Source organism: Delphinapterus leucas, chromosome 19 (genome assembly GCF_059928025.1).
Source record: "Delphinapterus leucas isolate spDelLeu-1000000601 "Yukka" chromosome 19, BTC_Dleu_Yukka2, whole genome shotgun sequence".
NCBI lineage: Eukaryota > Metazoa > Chordata > Mammalia > Artiodactyla > Monodontidae > Delphinapterus > Delphinapterus leucas.
Window position 1 is genome coordinate 14913776 of NC_143147.1, and position 18103 is coordinate 14931878.

Here is an 18103-nt window from a genome sequence, read left to right on the forward strand (position 1 = left end):
CACAAGATACAGAACACAGGAAAGGCCTGTGTCAGCTCTGAGGCGCTTCTAATTTTCTTCCCAGCGCATTCAGAACTACTAACCCAATAGGTCCAAAAGAATCGAGTCATACTAAAAAATCAGTAGCACCCATACGATGCAAGCAAGATTACTGGTAGGAATGTAAAAGGATGTTACCTTTCTCGATCTTTCATCTAGGTATCTAAGCCTGCGTGGTTATATACTCCCAATTTTAACAGTGGCAAGATTACAGATATTTCTTCCGTTTTGCTTACCTGCAATCTTTACTTTTTCTACAAATGAGCATTTTGTATAAAAACAGTGGGCTTAATAGACAATGGGAAGTGAAATGGGAAGAGGTGCGGTAGAAAAACAAGAAAACCGATGCCACCTTCAGGACGCTCATCAAAGTCTTCATCCTCCTCCTCTGATCCCACTGAGTATTCTGACTGGTTGTCTGCGAGGGGAAGGGCTCAGTGGTCAGTGATGGCTCCCTGCATAAGCCCAGGCTGGGGCCCTTCTGTCTGGACGCCTCCCCTCGGAGACTTCTGCACCTTTGCTCTGGCCTCGGCCCTCCTAGGGATGCCGGATGACTGCCTGCCGTCTGACTCAGCACCACACACCATGTCCACTCACCCACCTACCTCCTGACTCCTGCATAACCCACTCTCAACAGGGACCCCTGGGTGTCCATCTGAGTCCTCTGCAACTGCTAGATAGCTGAGATCACCTGCAAATCCACCCGGCCTCCGGGTAGCTCCCAGTGTCCCTTCCTAATCTCTTTCCACTTGGCAGGGAAGGCCCTGACTCCTAACTCCGCACTCTCCCCTTCTCGGTCCCTCTGTCAGGGGCGGTCCTCACCTTGGTCCTCCTGAGCAGCATCGTTGTAGTTAACCTGCTTGCGGACCCTCTTGCCTTTGCCGAGGTTGCGGGCCAGGTCTTCCTGCTGCTGCTCGTAGTGGTGTCTCAGCAGCTTCTCCCAGTAGTCAGGATCCACGTTCTCCTCCTGCTTGATGATCTCTCGTTCAATTTCCTCAATCTGAAGGGCAGCAGGACGAACGCTGAAGGCCTCCCCTTCCAATCCTTCCACCATGACAAAATCCCTACTCGCCTGCCTCCACCCAGCCCTAGACCTCGTCACTGTGTGTAAGTCCTCTGTGTGAGTTTTCCTTACCTCTTACCTGCAATATGCTTCTCCTCCTCGTGATTTCCCTTTTTTCCAAACCTCTCCTCTAGTGCCCTCTGTGTCCCTCCCACTCTGACTCAGAAGGTTCCCTCCCGAGTTTATCACCGCTTTCTCTGCCTAAGTTTTCTCCAAAGTCCAGTCTCATCCTTTAGACCAAGAAGTCGTTTGAGGTCCACTACCGCTCTCTGATGGGCACTGGGGTAAGAGATCAGACAAAAACCAAGAGCGAAGGGGGATCCTCCAACTTCAAGGTCTGGTCAAGGACGTCGGACACCACCCCTCAGAGGTGGCCCGGGATGCACAGTGTCTGGCCCCAAGCCTCTCACCTTGTCTTCTTCCCTCACCACGTACTGGGCCACCTTGAAGGAGCTGAGATACTCATTCATGTTCTGCACGTCAGTGTCCTCAGTTGCATCCTGGTTCCGGTCCAGGAGCCGAGCGATGGCCTCGTTGTCATAGTGAATCACACTGCTGTCCTCCTCCTTGTTCTCCCCTGGTGGAGTTGGGGAATGAGAGGGGACTCTGAGCTCTAACCAGAACCTCAGGCAGAACTTTAGAGACATCAGAGGAAAGCCTTCCCCTCTGCTTCCTTTTCACGGGAGCTCTGGAGGAGAAGGCCCTTTCCCTGGACGTCTACACAGAGATTTATTTGCTGTTGTTTTCAACCTTACAGGTAAGGAAAGAAGCCAACCTTCCTCCAAGGATGCAGAGAAGAGATTTTCTTCAGGGGGTTTCAGAAGAGAAGTGCTCATAGACAGCAAAGACCTGCTTACAGGGAGCTGCAGAAAAGGCTCTCACCCTCATTTTCATCCTTAAATAGCTCCTCGGTGCCAAATTTGAGGATGTCATCCAGCTCCTGCTTGGACATGGAGCCCGCCTTGGAGCCCAGCCCAGGCCGCACCACCAGATGCGTCAGCATCATCTTTCTCTTGGCCACCTGTGTGATTCGCTCTTCCACTGATGCGCGAGTCACAAACCGGTAAATCATCACTTTGTTGGCCTGGCCGATCCGATGAGCACGGCTGAAGGCCTGCAGGGGCCGGAAAGTGGGGATGGGCCAGGGGAGTGGCAGGGGAGACACCCCCTACATGCTCTGGAAAAGAGGCTGACAAAGAAGGGTCTTCTACCCACCAAGAGGTTTATTTCTGACCCCAGAACAGACAGACACATCTCCTTGCTCAGAGGGGCTCCAGGAGGCATGCTCTCACCTGGATATCATTATGGGGGTTCCAGTCTGAATCAAAGATGATGACAGTGTCGGCAGTGGCCAGATTGATGCCCAGCCCTCCAGCCCGGGTGGACAGGAGGAAGCAGAATTGTTGGGCCCCAGGAGCTAGGAGGCAAGAATTAGGAAATCAGGCCTTTCTTGTACCCAGCAGGTCTGTCCACCTGCTCCTAGTTGTTCCCTGACTACAAACAGCGATGCCCTCAACTCAAAAGCCCAGGTGGCTAATATCCTCCCAGGCCAGCACCCTCCCAACCCAGGGACCTAGGCACAGGTTTCTCGGGCCTCCCACACCCAGCAGGGACCAAGGCCCCCCCTCACCATTGAAGCGATCGATGGCCTCCTGCCTCAGGGCACCAGTGATGCCGCCGTCAATGCGCTCATACTTGTAGCCTTCGTAGTCTAAGAAGTCCTCTAGCAAGTCTAACATTTTGGTCATCTAGAGCAAGAGAAAAGGCAGGAGTCTAGAACGATGAAGCAGTGGGATGCGCCCTGTCTGGTCTGACTACCTCTTTATTCTCTCTCAACCCCAGTCCTTACACTTGTACCCCTGCCCTGTCATACACCCCCCGGAGCTGCTTCCTCCACCCCCAGCTCCTCCTGGGACATTCTTGTCATTCTCTCTCTCCTGATTTAAGACCATTTCTCCTAAGGCAGAGGTTCTCCTCTGACACCCATGACAAAGTTTCAGGCAAGTCTATGAATCCCCTGAAAATCTGTACAAAATTGTCTAGCTGTGTGTGCAGTTTTCTGGAGAACAGACCCACAGCTTTCATCAGATTTCCAAAAGGTCTGTGCTCTCCTCCCTTCCCCAATAAGGTTAAGAAACAGTACCAGTCCCAGAGATGACCTGTAGGAGGCAGATGGCTCACCCTTCCCCTTCGCCCCTTTTGGCGTACAGAAACTGGACTACAACTTCCAACAGCCATAATTAAGAACAGGGATCAGAGACCAAGATGAACTTAGCTATACCAGAAACCCTTAGGGGTGTAATTGCCTAACCTCGCATCCCGTGGCAACCACAGGAATGAGGTCAGCGATTATCTGACGGTGAGAAAGAGCTACAGGGATGGGTCACCTGCGAGAAGATGAGCACTCTGTGTCCTTGCTCCTTCAGCTTCCGCAGCATCTTCTGTAACAGCATGAGCTTCCCGGATGCCTTAATAAGTGCCCCACCCTCATACGCCCCACTGGGAAGTTTGGGGGACTCCTGAAAAGAAGGCAGGAAGAAAGGAGGAGAGGGTCAGTGAACACGCCCCCGTATTCTGACTATGCCTAGAAAGCTGGAGGCCCAAATCCAGGCTCCACACCTTTACAATTCCTACTCGTCTCAGAAATCTAGTCTCTGGCCTCCCAGCCCAACTCCAGCCCTGTGCTCAACTGCCCATGTTTCCAAAGAGCCAGGCATTTCACAGTCCCCCAGCTCCCGTATCTACCATAGCAGCCACAGGAAAGAGATATGGATGGTTGCAGCACTTCTTAAGATCCATCATGATGTTAAGCAATGACACTTGGTTCCCACCTCCTCGTGAGTTCAAGGCCTCAAAATTTCGGGTCAGGATATACTTGTAGTATTTCCTAAAGCCCAGGGCAGGGGCATAGAAGAGACACAATAAAGGAAGCAATTATGATGTTGCATTTGGTCACCAACTCTTGGAAAGCTGCCACCAAATCCTCAACCCTGGGCCAGGTAACCCGCCTTGCATCTCACTTCTGCATGGGGCTCAGCTCCACGCGGACGATGAGCTCTGTCTTGGCCGGCATATTCTTAAAGACATCAGCCTTGAGCCTCCTCAGCATATGTGGCCCCAGCAAGTCATGAAGTTTCTTAATCTGGTCTTCTTTGGATATGTCGGCAAACTCCTCCAGGAAGCCTTCCAGATTGCTAGTAGCCAGAAGGAGAAAAGGAAATGAACAGGCGTCAGGTTCTTTGCCCCTGACCTCAGGCTCTATACTTTACTCCAGATGAATCCTCCTCCCACTCATCTTCTCAGTCCCTCCACCTCTCCTCTCTGCAGACCACCCTACTGAGCCACTTACTTAAACCTCTCTGGGGTGAGGAAGTTCAGCAGATGGAAGAGCTCCTCCAGGTTATTCTGCAGTGGAGTCCCTGTCAGCAGCAACTTATGATCTATCTTGTAGCCATTGAGGACCCTGAAAAACTAGAAAATGGGGCAAGGAAAGGCAGAGGAAAGGGCCCATCAGTGGCCAGTGGCTGGCCCACAGTATCACCTTTCCCTGCCTCTAGCTGCTATTTCCTTCAGGATCAGAGGCCCTCACATCCCTAGTCCTCTCCCTCTTCCAACCTGGACTTCTCCCCAGACTTATTCCCAGGCTTCCTGCCTCCCTGATTGCAGAAAGTGCCTGAAACTTTATTTTTTAGGACTAGGGCAAGTAGGAGTCCACAGCCTCAAGTTTCTGAGGCCTGGGTATCTCACTCACCTTGGACTGGTTGTTCTTGAGCCGATGGGCCTCATCCACCACGAGACAGGCCCAGCGAATGGAGCCAAGAGCTGCCTGATCAATGGTGATCAGCTCATATGATGTCAGGAGAACATGGAACTTGACCTGCGCCTCCCTCTGCCAACACAACCATTGTCCACTTGGCTGCCACCCCACACCCAAGCATCTAGGCCTCCACCCCCATTCTCCACGCAGACACCCAGGCCTAACTGAGACTCCCAAAGGGAGCCCGTTGTCCTGTCCTCCAACTTTGACTCCATGCAGGGACTTCTGAATGTGGCCCCCAATCTTCCACCACCCGTCCAGGATGAACAGATCCATGTACACCCCTGGGAGTACCCACTACATCTCCAGGACTGGAGTGCAGAGGCGTGAGGGAAGGTGCAGTAAAGGAGGGAGAAAGCTGAACGGGGAATAAAGGAACTGAAGTCCTGGTTGAGGCAACGAAACGACAGATCTGAGCACTTTAGAGGACATGAGATAGAGGGGCTTACCTTCATCTTAAAAGCTTTCTTGCCACCTTTGATGGCATTGTCTTCAAAGGAAAACTCATTCTCACGAATGATGGCTCGGCTGTCCTTGTCACCCGTGTATGTCACCACATAGAACTTGGGTGCCCACATCTGGAACTCCCGCTCCCAGTTAATGATGGTGGAGAGCGGGGCGCTCACCAGGAAGGGACCCTTTGTGTGGCCCTGGGAGTCGAGGGTGGGGGACCATTAGTCTAGGCTCACGGTTATACAACCCAGTCCACTGCCTGCCGCACCCCTCCCCGCCAGTTCTCTGCCCTCACCCTCCACTCCCACCTTCCCCAGTCCAGGCTAGGCCTCAGCACGGCTGTCCCCCTCAGGGCCCGAGAGTCTAGCACCTCCTTATACAGTGAGTAGAGGAAGACGATGGTTTGTATGGTCTTGCCCAGTCCCATCTCATCAGCCAGAATGGTGTCAGTGCCCTGGGCCCAGGAGAAGCGTAGCCAGTTCAACCCCTCCAGCTGATACATGTGCAGCGTGCCTCCAGTGGCTGTGATGAACCGTGGCTGAGTCTCGTATTTCACTGTAGGCTGTAGAATCAAGAAGTCAGAGAGCTCAGGGGAGCCATCAGCTGCTCCTCCGGTCTTGGCCTCCTCCTCCCCTCTCCCCGGCACTGATGTCAAATGGGATTACAAGTCCCTCTCCTGTGGCCTGAGCTTATGAAAGTTTGAGTCTGCAGTGCCTCCCCCTCATTCCTTAAAACAATACCCAGAAGCACTGTGGGGAAGGAAACTGGTAGAAGAGCCCTGTGTGCTGCTGTCTCTAGCAGCTCTCACTCCTGTGCCAAAATTCCTAGCACTCTTGGGGCAAAGCTGAACACTGAAGGAAGAGCTACTGTTCAAAGAAGTTGTTGAAACTCTGGGAAGTTCTGTCAGAAGCCCCCAGGAAATCTTCAATCACCATGGCTCCAGAAACGGGAGACAGGCCAAGTGGGAGGACTTACATCATTAGTAGGAGAGCTGGGAGGCCCATCACCCTGCAGCTCCTTCTTCTTCTTCTTATACTTGCGGGGCTGGGCGGGGTCCTCCCCCATAATTAGTTCTCTGGGAAATCAGTGGGTCTGAGTGAGACCTGGTCCTTGGACCCACCCCCTGTCCTTCTGAACCCACTCCAGACCTAGCTCCCACTTTCCATAACCAAGATTTTCTCACATTTCCTTTCTCCCAGGTTCTTTACCCTCACCCCTATGGAGTTCAGCTCTAAAGCCAACCCTCCCCACTCCTCAGCATCCTCATCCCCATTACTCAGGCTAGATCTCCTTTCTGTTCCTCACACCACCTCTTTCCCGACCCCACCGCAAACAACCCAGCCCAGGCTCCCACTGCCCTAAATTCTAGATTGGGTCTGTCCCTACTGCATCTCATTTAATGCTGGAGGTTTAGCTTTCATGCCTCTGTCCTCAGACTCCCTCTAACCCATGACCTGGCTCCCTCACCGGTGTCTCCAGTAGCTTTGTTTATGGTCTTCATATTCAGGGATGTTCATTTCATCTTCCTCCCACGTGGACTGGTCATATGGCAAGTCCCTCCATTTCACTAGATAGTGGTAATTTCCCTTCTTATCCACACTGTGGGGAGGGAAGCCAGGAGAAGGAGCAGGAGGAGAAAAGTAGTATGTGTCACAAGTAGAAAAAGTCATAATCAACACAATTATCAGCAAACATGCAGACGTTGTCACCTAAGCCTCAATGGTGGGCCTCTGAAAGGCAGTTTGGAATGGCTGAAGTTCTACCCTAACTTTTTCAGGATGGCTTCCTAAAAATCAACGATCACAAAACATCCCTGGCTTCAACATCGTTCGTTCATCCAATCAGTATTTACTAAGCATCTACTACATGCCAGGCACTGTCCCAGGCACGGGTGATTGAGCAGAACTAAGCAGACAAATGACCTATTCCCATGGAGCTCCCATTCTATTGGGGGAGGCAGTGATGAAATAAAAAAATAAAAGACAATGTAACATTAGTTAGTAATAAGTACTGTGAAGAAAGAAGTACTAGAAACACTGGTCTATATGAACCATGTGTTTCACGTTTTTGCTTTTTTCACAACCAGATCCCCAGACTCATGTGTCATTTCTTAAGCTGTTAGAAATTAAAAGCAGCAAGGACAAAGCAGTCAGTGCTGGGCTGGGCTTTCCTCCTGGTTCCTCCCATCTCCATAGAGGAAACAAAGCCAGAAGAGCTGGGGCTGCAGTGGGAATTATCCAGTTAGATCAATTATCTGGTTAATCAACAAATACTAACATGGAGCCACAGCGCAACAAGAATAGTGGCAAAACCCAGGTAGGCCTTCGCACGGACCAAGGACTCACCTGTGGTTGATGATCCGGTGGACGGTCATCCACTCTGGCTTGATGCCGAAACGATAGTACTTCTCCTCCATCTCGGCATAGTGCGGGTCCTTCACCTTGCGTTTGTCACTCTTCCCATCATCCTCACCAGAGCCGTAGTCGAGGGGTGGGGGCTCGTCCATGTCATTCTTCCGTTGATAGTTTCGGTACATTACCAAGTGGAAAATTTCCAGCTGATGGGGCACAGAGGAGGAGGGAATAGATAGTCCCAACATCCCAAGAGGACAAAAGGAGACAGGGCAGAGGCCGGCAGGGGGAATGGCATGGGAAAGCAAGCAATGAAAGAGGTGGGATGAGGGACATAGTGAGTTAAATCCAAAGCAGGAGAACGAATAACACGCCAGAGAACAGAGTCAGAGACAGGACCTGGGTGGGGAGGTATTAATAAGCAAAAGGAGGAAGGGAATAGGGTTGTTAAGATTGGGGCTATCAGTAAAACATGGTTAAGACGGATGAGGAAAGAGATGGAGTTGAGGCAGGCTAAGGAAAGCCTATGTTATACCTAAGGGAAGGAACTTAACGGAGACCGAGGGAAAGAGAACTGGAGTCCAAGAGAACCAAGTGTGGAAACTAAGGGAGTTGGTAGGGTGTGGGCGGCCAGAGGCCTAATGTGAGGGAAAGCAGAGGGGACGGAAGACGAGAGAACAGCGGGCCAAGAGAGAGAATGGCAGTGAATGGGGCCCCAGGAGGCGGGGAAGGAGAGGCCCTTGTACCTGAAGCTCCTTGGCCCAGGAGCAGTGCCAGTAGGACAGTCCTACCCACTTGACAAAGAACTCTCTCTCCGATCTGCCTTGAAGAGGACGTGCGGGTGGGGCATCTGGATTCCCGTCTGCCTGTTGGGGGGCTGGCACTGCCACAGGGGGCTCCCCCCACCGCCAGTGTAGGATCTTCTGCACACGGCCTTTCAGCACGGGACACTTCGGGATGGACGCACACAAAGAGGAAAGAAAGAGGCAGAAAGAGCCCATCATTAGAGTAGGAGGATGGGGGTCCCACACGGGAATCAAAGGCTAGGTGTGGGGGAGAGTAGAGAAAGAGCGAGCCCAACCTTTGGGCCCCAGAGATGGAGAAGGAGTCGGGGCTGACAATAAAGCCTGAGAGATGGGCACACTCACTGTGCATCGGGGACACAGCCACTCGCCATTGGGGATGTCAGGCAGTGGGGGGTTCAGGCAGTGAATGTGGTAGGAGGAGATGCAGGCGTCACAGCACAGGAGCTCCCCGCCATCCTTGCACACACGGCAGTACTCCATGTGGTCGTCCTCTTCCTCCTTCTCCCCCTCCTCTTCCCCCTCCTCTTCATAGTCTTCCTCCTCCTCCTTGGCCTCCCACTGTACCCCCTCCTTCTCCTGGGAGGCCAAGGACAGACACAGACACAAGAAAGAGGATAAGGAGTGAGGCTGGAAGACAGAGGCAAACCAGGATAGCTAGATCCTAGAAGTGCAGAGAAGATTGCTGGGAACAACGGAACAGGACATCTCAGGTCCCCAAAATGCTAATTTTGGGGGCAAAGGAATGGGGGAGAGGATCAAACTAGGATCTTGGACACTTCAACATCTGTTACTGAGAAGCCCAGGCATCTGGAGGTAGGGAGAGGACAAGAGAAAGCAAGGAGGAAAGAGGTGGGTGGGTCCCTGAGGGCCGTAAGAGGTGGCACCAGTACTCACACAGTGGGGGCAGCTCCATTTGCCCTCAGGAGCCCGGTCAAGCTCAGGATCGAGGCAGACGAGGTGGTAGGCACGAGGGCAGGTGTCACACAGAATAATTTCCCCACCCTGCTGGCACACCTCACAGTAATCCTGGTGATCCGTCTCGTAGCCATCAACCTCCTCCTCCCCGGCCACTGCAGGACAGCCCAGGACTGTCATACACCCCAGTGGAGGCAAAGGAAACAGAGAGAGAGAAGGAGGGCGGAATGCGGGAGGGGAGAGAAAGAGAAAAGCGTTCAGTAAAGAGGTCAACACTACAAATAAGAAAGACAACGAAGGAATGAAATGAAGGCTGAGTGACAGGACTGCACACAGCTGACACCGCTTACCCTTCTTCTTCTTCCTTCCTGGCCGGCCTCTCTTTAGTTTCTTGGTGCGGACAGGGCCATCAGGGCGGCCTGAGGCACTGTGGACACTGCCACTGTCCAGGTCTGACTCCTCAGCCTCTGGTTCAGGGCCCTCGTCACTCTGGAAAACATACTGCCCATAGCCCCCGTGGCTGTCAGAGAGGCCAAATGGATTCCACTCCCCTCCCCAGGCCTTGGGCTCCCGCTCCAGCTGCCCTCATGGACCCTTGTGTCTGGACCCCCAGCCCCTGACCACACCCCAGAAGTATAATGGACAGGGAGGGGCCACCCACCGAGCCTCCCTTCTTCCTCTTGCCACCCAGCAGCCCTAGTTTGATTTTGAGTGGTGCCATCTTCTTTCCCCGAAGCTTCTTGCGTCCATCAGGCACTCGGGGACTCTTACTCCGCCTCTTGTGGCCTGGACCTGAGTGAGGAGTGGGGTGACAGAGCAAAAGCCGAGGTCATGAAAGCCAGGAACAATGGAGGCCGTAGGGTTTCTGGACCTCTCTGTGGGCTATGGTCTCACTGAGGCCCCTTCCTGGACAGCATTTCTTCTACAACAATCAGGGCCGAGAAGACAAGAGCTCTGGACTATAATTTGAGAACATGCAGTTTAGAGGGTGAGGTGACAGTTGTTCCAACTAGAGGGTTTCTTACCTTTGCCCTCTTTGGTTTTGGCTCTTCGGATGGGCGGGGGCTGGGTATCAGCAGCAGGGGGGGGTGGAAGGGCGGGGGGTCCGGAAGGTGCTATGGGGGTGGCCGATGAGACTGCGGCTGACACCTGCTCAGCTACAGCTGCGGCCGCCGCTGCCGCTGCTGCCGCCACAGCAGCTGCCGACCCCTTGAAGGGGTTGTTGGCGCTGAACTCTCTCCACTTGGCCCCAAGGATGGTCATCATCTTAGACATTGGGATCTTAGGATTCTTCTTAGCAATCAGGGGCCTGAAAATATAGAAGCCACGCACTCGGACCCTTCACCGATGGTCTGGGAATACTGTCATTTCCCCCTCACCAGTTAAGTCTATGTGCCAGCTAGGATTCCTAGGTGGTGAAAATACATCCTACGAAGAATAACATCAATTTTGAAATAAAAAAATAAAAAGTTTAAGAAGGGAAAAAAAAGTTTAAAAAAACAAGAAAAAAGTATGAAGAAGAAAAAAAAGGCAAAATAAAATTTAAATGCAGATTAAAAAGGATAAAAAAATATGAGATTAATAAAAAAGCTCTACTTTGGACAACTACTTTACAGTTCCTAAAACGCTTCCACACACATAATACCTTATTTCTTCCTCGCAATACTACTAGGAGTTGCTATGATTCTCTGTGCTTTTCTAAAGAGTTCCAGGGGCCCTGATGAAGGGTCCCATCAGGTGGAGTCTGATGGGCCACACTGGTTCTGCTCTGCGGTGAGGTGTTAAGCTCTTGTGAGGACGTGGGTGACCCCGGTGCTGACAGAAGCACTGTCTTTAGTAGTGAAGCAGTGAGACAACGGGACTAAGGACAGCTACCAGGGACTGAACACCACTAGGGGCCAGGCACTGAGTGTGCTGAGCTTTCCATCCATCATCCCATCAAATCCCCACAAGACCCCATGAGGTACGTACTATGTGCCTATTTCACAGATGCGGAAACTGAAGATCACAGAAGTGAGCTGCCCAACATGACACCGGGACCTGAACCTCAGCAGGCTGCCTCCAGAGCGTTGAACGGCTCTGCTCAAGTGCCTGCTGCCCAAAAGGCATCTCTACTGTTCTGTACTCTACTGCGGGAGCCACTGAAGCTCAGGTCCCACTGTCAGCAATGCATCCTCCGTTATTACTGGTGTCTAACGAAGGGACAGAGGACTTGATAACTGAGCAAAGGAAACTGGGGAACACGGATACCACCTCCCCGCTCCAGTCTAGAGAGAAGTCAGGCAGGGGAAACTGGAACTGTTAGACCAAGGAGGGCCATCTGTCCTCCTGATAGTCTGTCACCACAGAGGTTTCTAACCTAGCAGTGGTACTGTGACCCCCCAGTGAAGGGTTCCTGACTGGAGTCCTTGGATCCTAGGAGTGCAGGAATTCCCTAAGATGACATGGGGAATTTTATGTGTATGTGCTGTGAATTTCTCTGGAGAGCAGTTTCTTAGCTTTCATCAGATTCCAGAAGGGTCCAGGGCCTCCCCCAAATTAAAAGCGTCTGCTCGAGAGGGCTCCTCAGCCCTACCGCACCTCATGAACTGGCTAAAGGCTTTGTAGTTGGTGAGTGTGTGGTAATCCTCCTCAGAGAACACATGTTCCACGTCCTCCAGGCCCCAAGTCAGAAGCAGAGTTGCCGACGACTTCTGTTCCACCTGCTGGGCGAGACCAGGCTTCAGTGACGCAGGGGTCCAGTCCTGGGCCCCCCACACGCCTCTCTACCCACCCACCAGGTTCCCTGGGCTTTCTGCTTCCTGCTCCATTCCCAGCCCAATCCCACTCCTCACAAACCACAGCCTCTCCACTTAGCACCCTGCTCGCCCAGGGCTCTCCCTCCTCCACTCCTCATGCCTGTCATTAATACTGATTTCTCCCCTCACTCCCTAATTCTACTCACCTTTTGCCCCCCATCTCCCTCCCCTTTTTTCCGCCGCTTCGTCTTCTTCTCCTTTTTTTCTCTGTGCTTCCGTCTCCGTTTCCGACCTGGTCCAGTTCCATATTCACTGCCTCCACTCTCTGACTTCTCCCGGTACTCATCTCGCTCAGAGCCAAATTCCTCCTCGCTGTCCTAAGGGAAAGAAATAAAAACACTATTTCTTCAGCCCTTCCTTGTGCCAGAAACTGTTCTCAGCACATGACACTTATCGTCTCTTTTGATCTTCACAACAATCCTATGATAGTAACATCTGTCTTTATCCACTTTTCTGTAGAGGAGGAAACTGAGGCACAGAGACCTACATAAATTGTCCAAGAAGACAGAAGACTGCTAGGCTCTAAATTCATGCAGTCTACCTCCAGAGCCTGTGCTTTCAACCGCTTCTCTGTGCTGCAGGGCAAGTCAAGTCGACAACTGGGCTCTTCACTAGGCCATGGTGAGTGAGGTTAGGGTCCCAGACCTGGGAGATACAGGCTAGCAAGCAGGGGTGGGGTCAGGTAGAGGGGATCAGGCCTCCCTGACTTCAGGATCCCCACAGTAATCAAGACCAGAGAAAATGTAGGTCTCTAGGGCTGGGTCTCCAAGCCTAGCTGTAGAGATAGGAGTCCTGAACACTTACAAGCTTCTTGCGTTTTCGGGCTTTTCCTGGCTTGTTCTCCTTCTGCTTCTTGGGTCCTCTTTTTCTCTTCTTCACACCCAGTGCTGAAGGCAGCAGCCGAATGTCATCCTTATCTTTGGGGCAGAGAGCACCAGAAAACCTAAGCCTCTAGGTTCCCAGTCTCTGCAGCCCCTTCCCTTCCTCACCTCCTCAGTTCCCGCTGCTCTCTAGGAACTCCAGCATTAACTCTTCCAAACCTTGCCTCCCTCCGCTGGATGCAAACAGAGAGTGTTTCGAGTACTCTGGGATGCTCGGGTTCTGAATGGGAGGTCAGGGGTCAGAAGGGAAGAGCGGCCAAACCACTCCCATCTCTCCCCTCCTACTAACAAGGGACCAGGCTCTAGGCCATGGGCTCTGACTGTGGCAGGTCCTTTTAGTCGCCGCCAGGGCTCCTCCTGCCTTCCCCCTCACTTAGCCAGCTGGCATCCTGCCCAGGAACTGGGGAAGCCATGCCCAGCTGCTGGCCTGGCCTGACCCCAGCACTTGGAGTGGGGAGACACAAGCTGGCAGCTCCCTAAGCCAGATGCTGAGACGGCAGAGCCAAAGGTGGACACCTGGGTTCTCACACTAACACCCTGGGGCCCTGACATCCTTTTTGTGAGGAGGGAGGCCTCTATTTATATTTCCTCAGATAATCACCAAGCCTCCTGTCACCCCAGCACAGCCCTGGAGGAAAAGAAATCCTCAGTCAGGCATGTTCACTTCTTGCCCACAGGATCACAGTGTCTAGCTCCTTTGTCACACCCTAACCCCATCCAAGAAGGTCTCCACAATTACCTAAACATTCCTCCTCCTCCCAAGGAGACTGGAAATGTGCCTTCAAATCTATATACTCCTCCCTGTTCCCTTTGAGAACTCAGGGACCCTGCCCCTTTGTCCCCTGGTCTCACCCCTTGTCTCCAAATTTAGTCCCAGACATCCTAACCCATTCATATATAAGCAGTATGGGAGACCCACACAAAGACACGGGCACAGACACAACCCGCATATGCATTCTCAAATGCACAAGCATCACATGCTCATGAGCACAAACCCAGAGGACAGCCTGTACCTGCTTTCAGCAGGGCCAGGTCCCTGGCTTTCTCTCCAGATGTCTCTGTCAGAGAGAACGGGGCTGGTTCTTCCCAGATGTCCCCTCTCCCCATTCTCCATGACCCCTGTCGGACTGTGGAGGCTTAGGGGACAGAAAGTAACTCCGCGAGGAGGAAGACACCAATGCCACACAGACATGAGGCCCTGTTTGGCCTCCCTCCCCCAGCAAGCACTAGATTAACCCGCCAGACCTGTCTTGCTCAGGCAGAGGCAGCTGTGCAGGAGGGGAAAGTCTGGGCCTGGCCCAGCCCCTTGCTCTAGGACACACAATCCTTCTTCCCACAACAGCCAAGGGAAAATTAGCCACAATTAACACTGGAGGCCTTGGTTTCCACTGCCTCAGAATCTGGGCACCTCCTTCCTTCATTGCTGCTTCTCACAGCTCCAGCATCCTGTGCCCTCTTGTGCAGGAAGACACTCTAGGACTGGGGGATTGTGGCAGCCCCAGGTGTGGAAACAGTGGGGACCCTGATAGGAAGTCAGTAAGACGCCATGCCCCAGCAGCCCGCGCTCCCTCACCCCAGGGACCGCGGCTAATATGAACATGGAAACGGAGGCCGCCGGGGCAGAGGCAAGGGCAGGCCAACTGGCTAAGGATCAGGGAAATGGCCTCGGTCTCCACCAGCTGGGGGGTGGGACACAAGCCCTGGGACCTCGCAGCCAGTTAACTCCACTCCCCACCCCAGCGGGAGGTTCCCGAACTTGGGAAGACGGCCGTGGTGCGGAGAGGCAAAGTAGACAGCGAGGAAAGGAAAGGGAGGGCAAGAAAGCAAATCTAAGTCCCAACCTCTGTCTCACCAGCCACTCAATGCTGGCCTGGAGCCCAGACTCTCCCACATCCCGGCTCAGATCTCGGGAAGACGGCGAGGGAGGAGGGCGGCGAGGAGGGTGGGTGGAGCCTGGCGAGCCAGAGGACGCAGGAGGAGCCTCGCAGCGAGCCTCGCCTCCCGCCCGCCCCTCTCTTCTTCTAATCTCACCATCAATCTCTCACACATATATTTATTTTTTCTCAAATTCCCCTCCCTCCCCCACAACGAACCACCATAATAGGTCTGCTGCACATGCGTATTGCATGCAGGGGGTGGGTTTGTATTTTCAGACCTTTTGCAAAGAAACTACCAGAATTTTCCGCACCACCCACAACCATTCCCCACCCCCACCCCCAAGGAATCACATCTATATATTATGTTATATTATTTCTCTAGGCTTGCCAGAAGGGGGAGGGAGAAGAAATGAGTTTTTGGCTTCCTGCTCCCTTCCCCCATCAGCACGAGTGCTATTATTTTAAACGTTTAACAATGTACGGAGACTGGAGAGGGGGGAAGGGATAAAATTGGTCTTGGGTAAGAATGTAAAACAAAATGGTGAGAATCAAAGCCGTCAGAATGAAAAACAATAGAAACCTCTAACACGTATAAACTCATCTTGTAGAGGAGGATGAGGGAGGGCAGCCTGAACATATTGCCTCAGAGGAGGGTTATTTTGCCCACACTTAGGTAGACAGAAATAATGGGCAGACTAAAAATATTTTCCTAAAGTTTTACCTCAGAAAGTCATCTGAGAGGGTGTATCTGGGTCACTCGTTTGACTTGGAGGGCTGAAAGGGAGATAAAATTGCCCAGGGAGAGAGAGTAGGTGGGTTTTCATTTCAAATATACCATTTTAAAAACATTTGACGATGCTTAGAAAGCAAAGGGAAAAGGGGAGGGAGTACTGACACAAAGACCCATCTCGACCTCAGATTCTTTCATGCCCTCCCCTTCACAGACCCAAATCCGGGATCAAAAACCCCCAAATACCGCATTCCAAGTTCGGAATACACATAGGCGAGAGCTGCTAATGCCCTAACTTAACCTGACATCCTTTCTTCCTCTCTTTTTAGCACCTCTGCTGTCTTCCAGGCAATCCCCTACCCACAATTCTTTATTCCTTTTCCCTTCTGCAAAATCAGTGGGCTCTCTGGGATAACTTTTAAAAAACTTTTCCGGTTTTCGGACCAGCCTGATGGGAGGGGAGGTGGATTTTATCTTGTTTCCATTAGATACACATACCCCCCCTCCCCCGGCCCAAGAAAGCACCCCACAGTCCCTCAAAAGCTGTCTCAACTAGACAGGAACATTTGCCACTGAAGCCACACAGATCAATACGACAGTTTTACAAAGAGTATGTTGTTAGACGTTTTGAAGTTTGGTGCATTTGTGCTGCACCGCACCAAGACACCCGAAAGATGCTCACTTAGAGTCTATTCTGAAAAACACTAGCTGAACACTCTGCAGAGTGGCCGGAGTGGGACCACTGCTGGGCCCCCCGCGCGAGGCAGCGGTCAGGCCCCTCCACCGCGGACGGAACTGCCCAGACAGTGCGGGTGACTTGTCATCCCCGGGGAGGGGTGCTGAGTGACGGTCAAGCTGCAGGACAGCTGGGTGGGCAGTTCACGCCCCCCAACGTGGTCAGGGTGTGGGTGGTTTCAGCGGGAGAGTGAGTGACAGTGAATGGCAGCCACGTGAGAGTCACAGCTGGGCAGCTCGGCCACCCCAGACTGACGGGGTCATGGTGTGGGGGGGGGCGCACTTGACACAAAAGAGCCCAGAGCAGAGGAGAGAGAAAGGGGGTGGGGTTGGGGGCATCTGGTCTTCCAGACACTCTCCTCTCTGTCCCCAATTTTCAATGACTGCTCTCCGTAGTACGAGCCAGAGAGAGGGGGCAGGAACCAGTCTCATTCCAGGAAGTGGTCCGCGTGGAGTGTGGCCACCACCTGCCCCTAGTCGTCAGCCGCCCGCAAACATTCACCCGACCCCTCCCCCACGTGCCACCGCACGCTCCAGAGTTGGCGGGCACCGAAGTCCCCGCAGGTGCGGGGGGGTCCGATGGTCACCCGCTCCCCCCGGCCTTCCCAACTCCTGACGGGGGGGGGGGGGGAGTGAGGGCCGCGGTCCGCTCCTCGCAGGCAAACCCCACTTCGCCTCGGTCCAACCCCACCGGGGCCGAAGCCCCAGGGGCGCCCGCTCGGCCGCCCCTCCCCCACGCGCCCCTCCCCCACGCCGCCGTCCGGCCGCCAGGGTCTCCGCGGTCCCTCGCGCGGCCAGGGAGGGGGCCCTGGCTTCGCCTCGGCCGTTTCCTGCCTACCCCCTCCCCGCCGAGGGTTAAAAAAAAAAATCTCCTCCTCCTCCTCCCCCGAAAGCCGCGACCGAGTGGCCCGGTCCGCGCATGCAGCTCGCGCCCAGCGCTCTCCAACCCGGGCGGCGGCGGCGGCGGCAGCGGCGGCGGCGGCGGCGGCGGCGGCGGTGGCGACGGGGGAGGGGTGCGGCGGGGGAGGGGAGGAGGCCTGGCCCGGCGGCCGCCGCCGCCGCCGCCCGCCTGGACCGCCCGGACCGCCGCGGGGCGACGGGCCCGAGACGGCGCCCCGCGCCCCGGATTCGCCTCGGCTCGGCCGCGCGGTGGGTGCCTCGCCCCCGCCCGGGCCTCGCGCGCCCGCGGCTCCGGCTCGGTCTGGGGCGGGAGGGGGGGCGCGGGGGGGGGGGAGTCAGCGGCCGCTTACCTGGCGGCGGGGGTGGCGGCGGCGGCGGCGGGGGCAGCGGCGGCGGCGGCGGCGGCGGGAAGAGGTGGCAGCCGGGGGGGCTGTGGCGGTCGCGGCCCCGGTCGTGGCCCGGCCCGCGCCCGAGTACTCCCTCGTCGTCGTCCTCCTCGTAGTCCTCGTCGGCCGCCTCCACCTCCTCCTCCTCCTCGTCGCCCTCTTCTTCCTCCTCTTCTTCCTCCTCCGACACCACCATCTCCTCCTCCTCCTCCTCCTCGTCCCTCAGAGGGGAAGCCATCCTGTGGCTCTGGCCCCCCCACCACCCCCCCACCCACCGCCCGCCCGCCTCCCCCACCGCTACCACCACCACCTCCTCCTCCTCCTCCTCCTCCTCCTCCTCCTCCTCCTCGGC

General features: G+C 54.3%; 1 protein-coding gene across 17 annotated transcripts in view; it reads right to left on the reverse strand.

The window, feature by feature from the left end:
- CHD3 (chromodomain helicase DNA binding protein 3) overlaps positions 1 to 18016 on the reverse strand; it is a 25186-nt gene extending 7170 nt beyond the window's left edge. For 9 of the 17 annotated variants that reach the window (XM_089900390.1, XM_089900396.1, XM_089900402.1 and 6 more), the window contains exons 1-26: positions 17716 to 18016; positions 13047 to 13159; positions 12389 to 12559; positions 12025 to 12149; positions 10470 to 10753; positions 10106 to 10236; positions 9795 to 9945; positions 9424 to 9617; positions 8872 to 9105; positions 8470 to 8673; positions 7718 to 7929; positions 6840 to 6971; positions 6348 to 6447; positions 5743 to 5934; positions 5369 to 5569; positions 4854 to 4991; positions 4452 to 4573; positions 4123 to 4296; positions 3848 to 3989; positions 3490 to 3621; positions 2733 to 2850; positions 2395 to 2519; positions 1985 to 2216; positions 1513 to 1679; positions 862 to 1039; positions 392 to 457 (exon numbers count right to left, since the gene is read on the reverse strand). In XM_089900390.1, coding sequence (XP_089756516.1) covers positions 392 to 457; positions 862 to 1039; positions 1513 to 1679; positions 1985 to 2216; positions 2395 to 2519; positions 2733 to 2850; positions 3490 to 3621; positions 3848 to 3989; positions 4123 to 4296; positions 4452 to 4573; positions 4854 to 4991; positions 5369 to 5569; positions 5743 to 5934; positions 6348 to 6447; positions 6840 to 6971; positions 7718 to 7929; positions 8470 to 8673; positions 8872 to 9105; positions 9424 to 9617; positions 9795 to 9945; positions 10106 to 10236; positions 10470 to 10753; positions 12025 to 12149; positions 12389 to 12559; positions 13047 to 13159; positions 17716 to 17989 — 4312 coding nt within the window. In that variant the 5' untranslated portion in view covers positions 17990 to 18016. Of the gene's footprint in view, positions 1 to 391; positions 458 to 861; positions 1040 to 1512; positions 1680 to 1984; positions 2217 to 2394; positions 2520 to 2732; positions 2851 to 3489; positions 3622 to 3847; positions 3990 to 4122; positions 4297 to 4451; positions 4574 to 4853; positions 4992 to 5368; positions 5570 to 5742; positions 5935 to 6347; positions 6448 to 6839; positions 6972 to 7717; positions 7930 to 8469; positions 8674 to 8871; positions 9106 to 9423; positions 9618 to 9794; positions 9946 to 10105; positions 10237 to 10469; positions 10754 to 12024; positions 12150 to 12388; positions 12560 to 13046; positions 13160 to 14136; positions 15314 to 17715 lie in introns of those variants that run through there. The other 8 variants (XM_089900392.1, XM_089900401.1, XM_089900400.1 and 5 more) reach the window with 5 other exon arrangements.
- Positions 18017 to 18103: the final 87 nt, after the last annotated feature.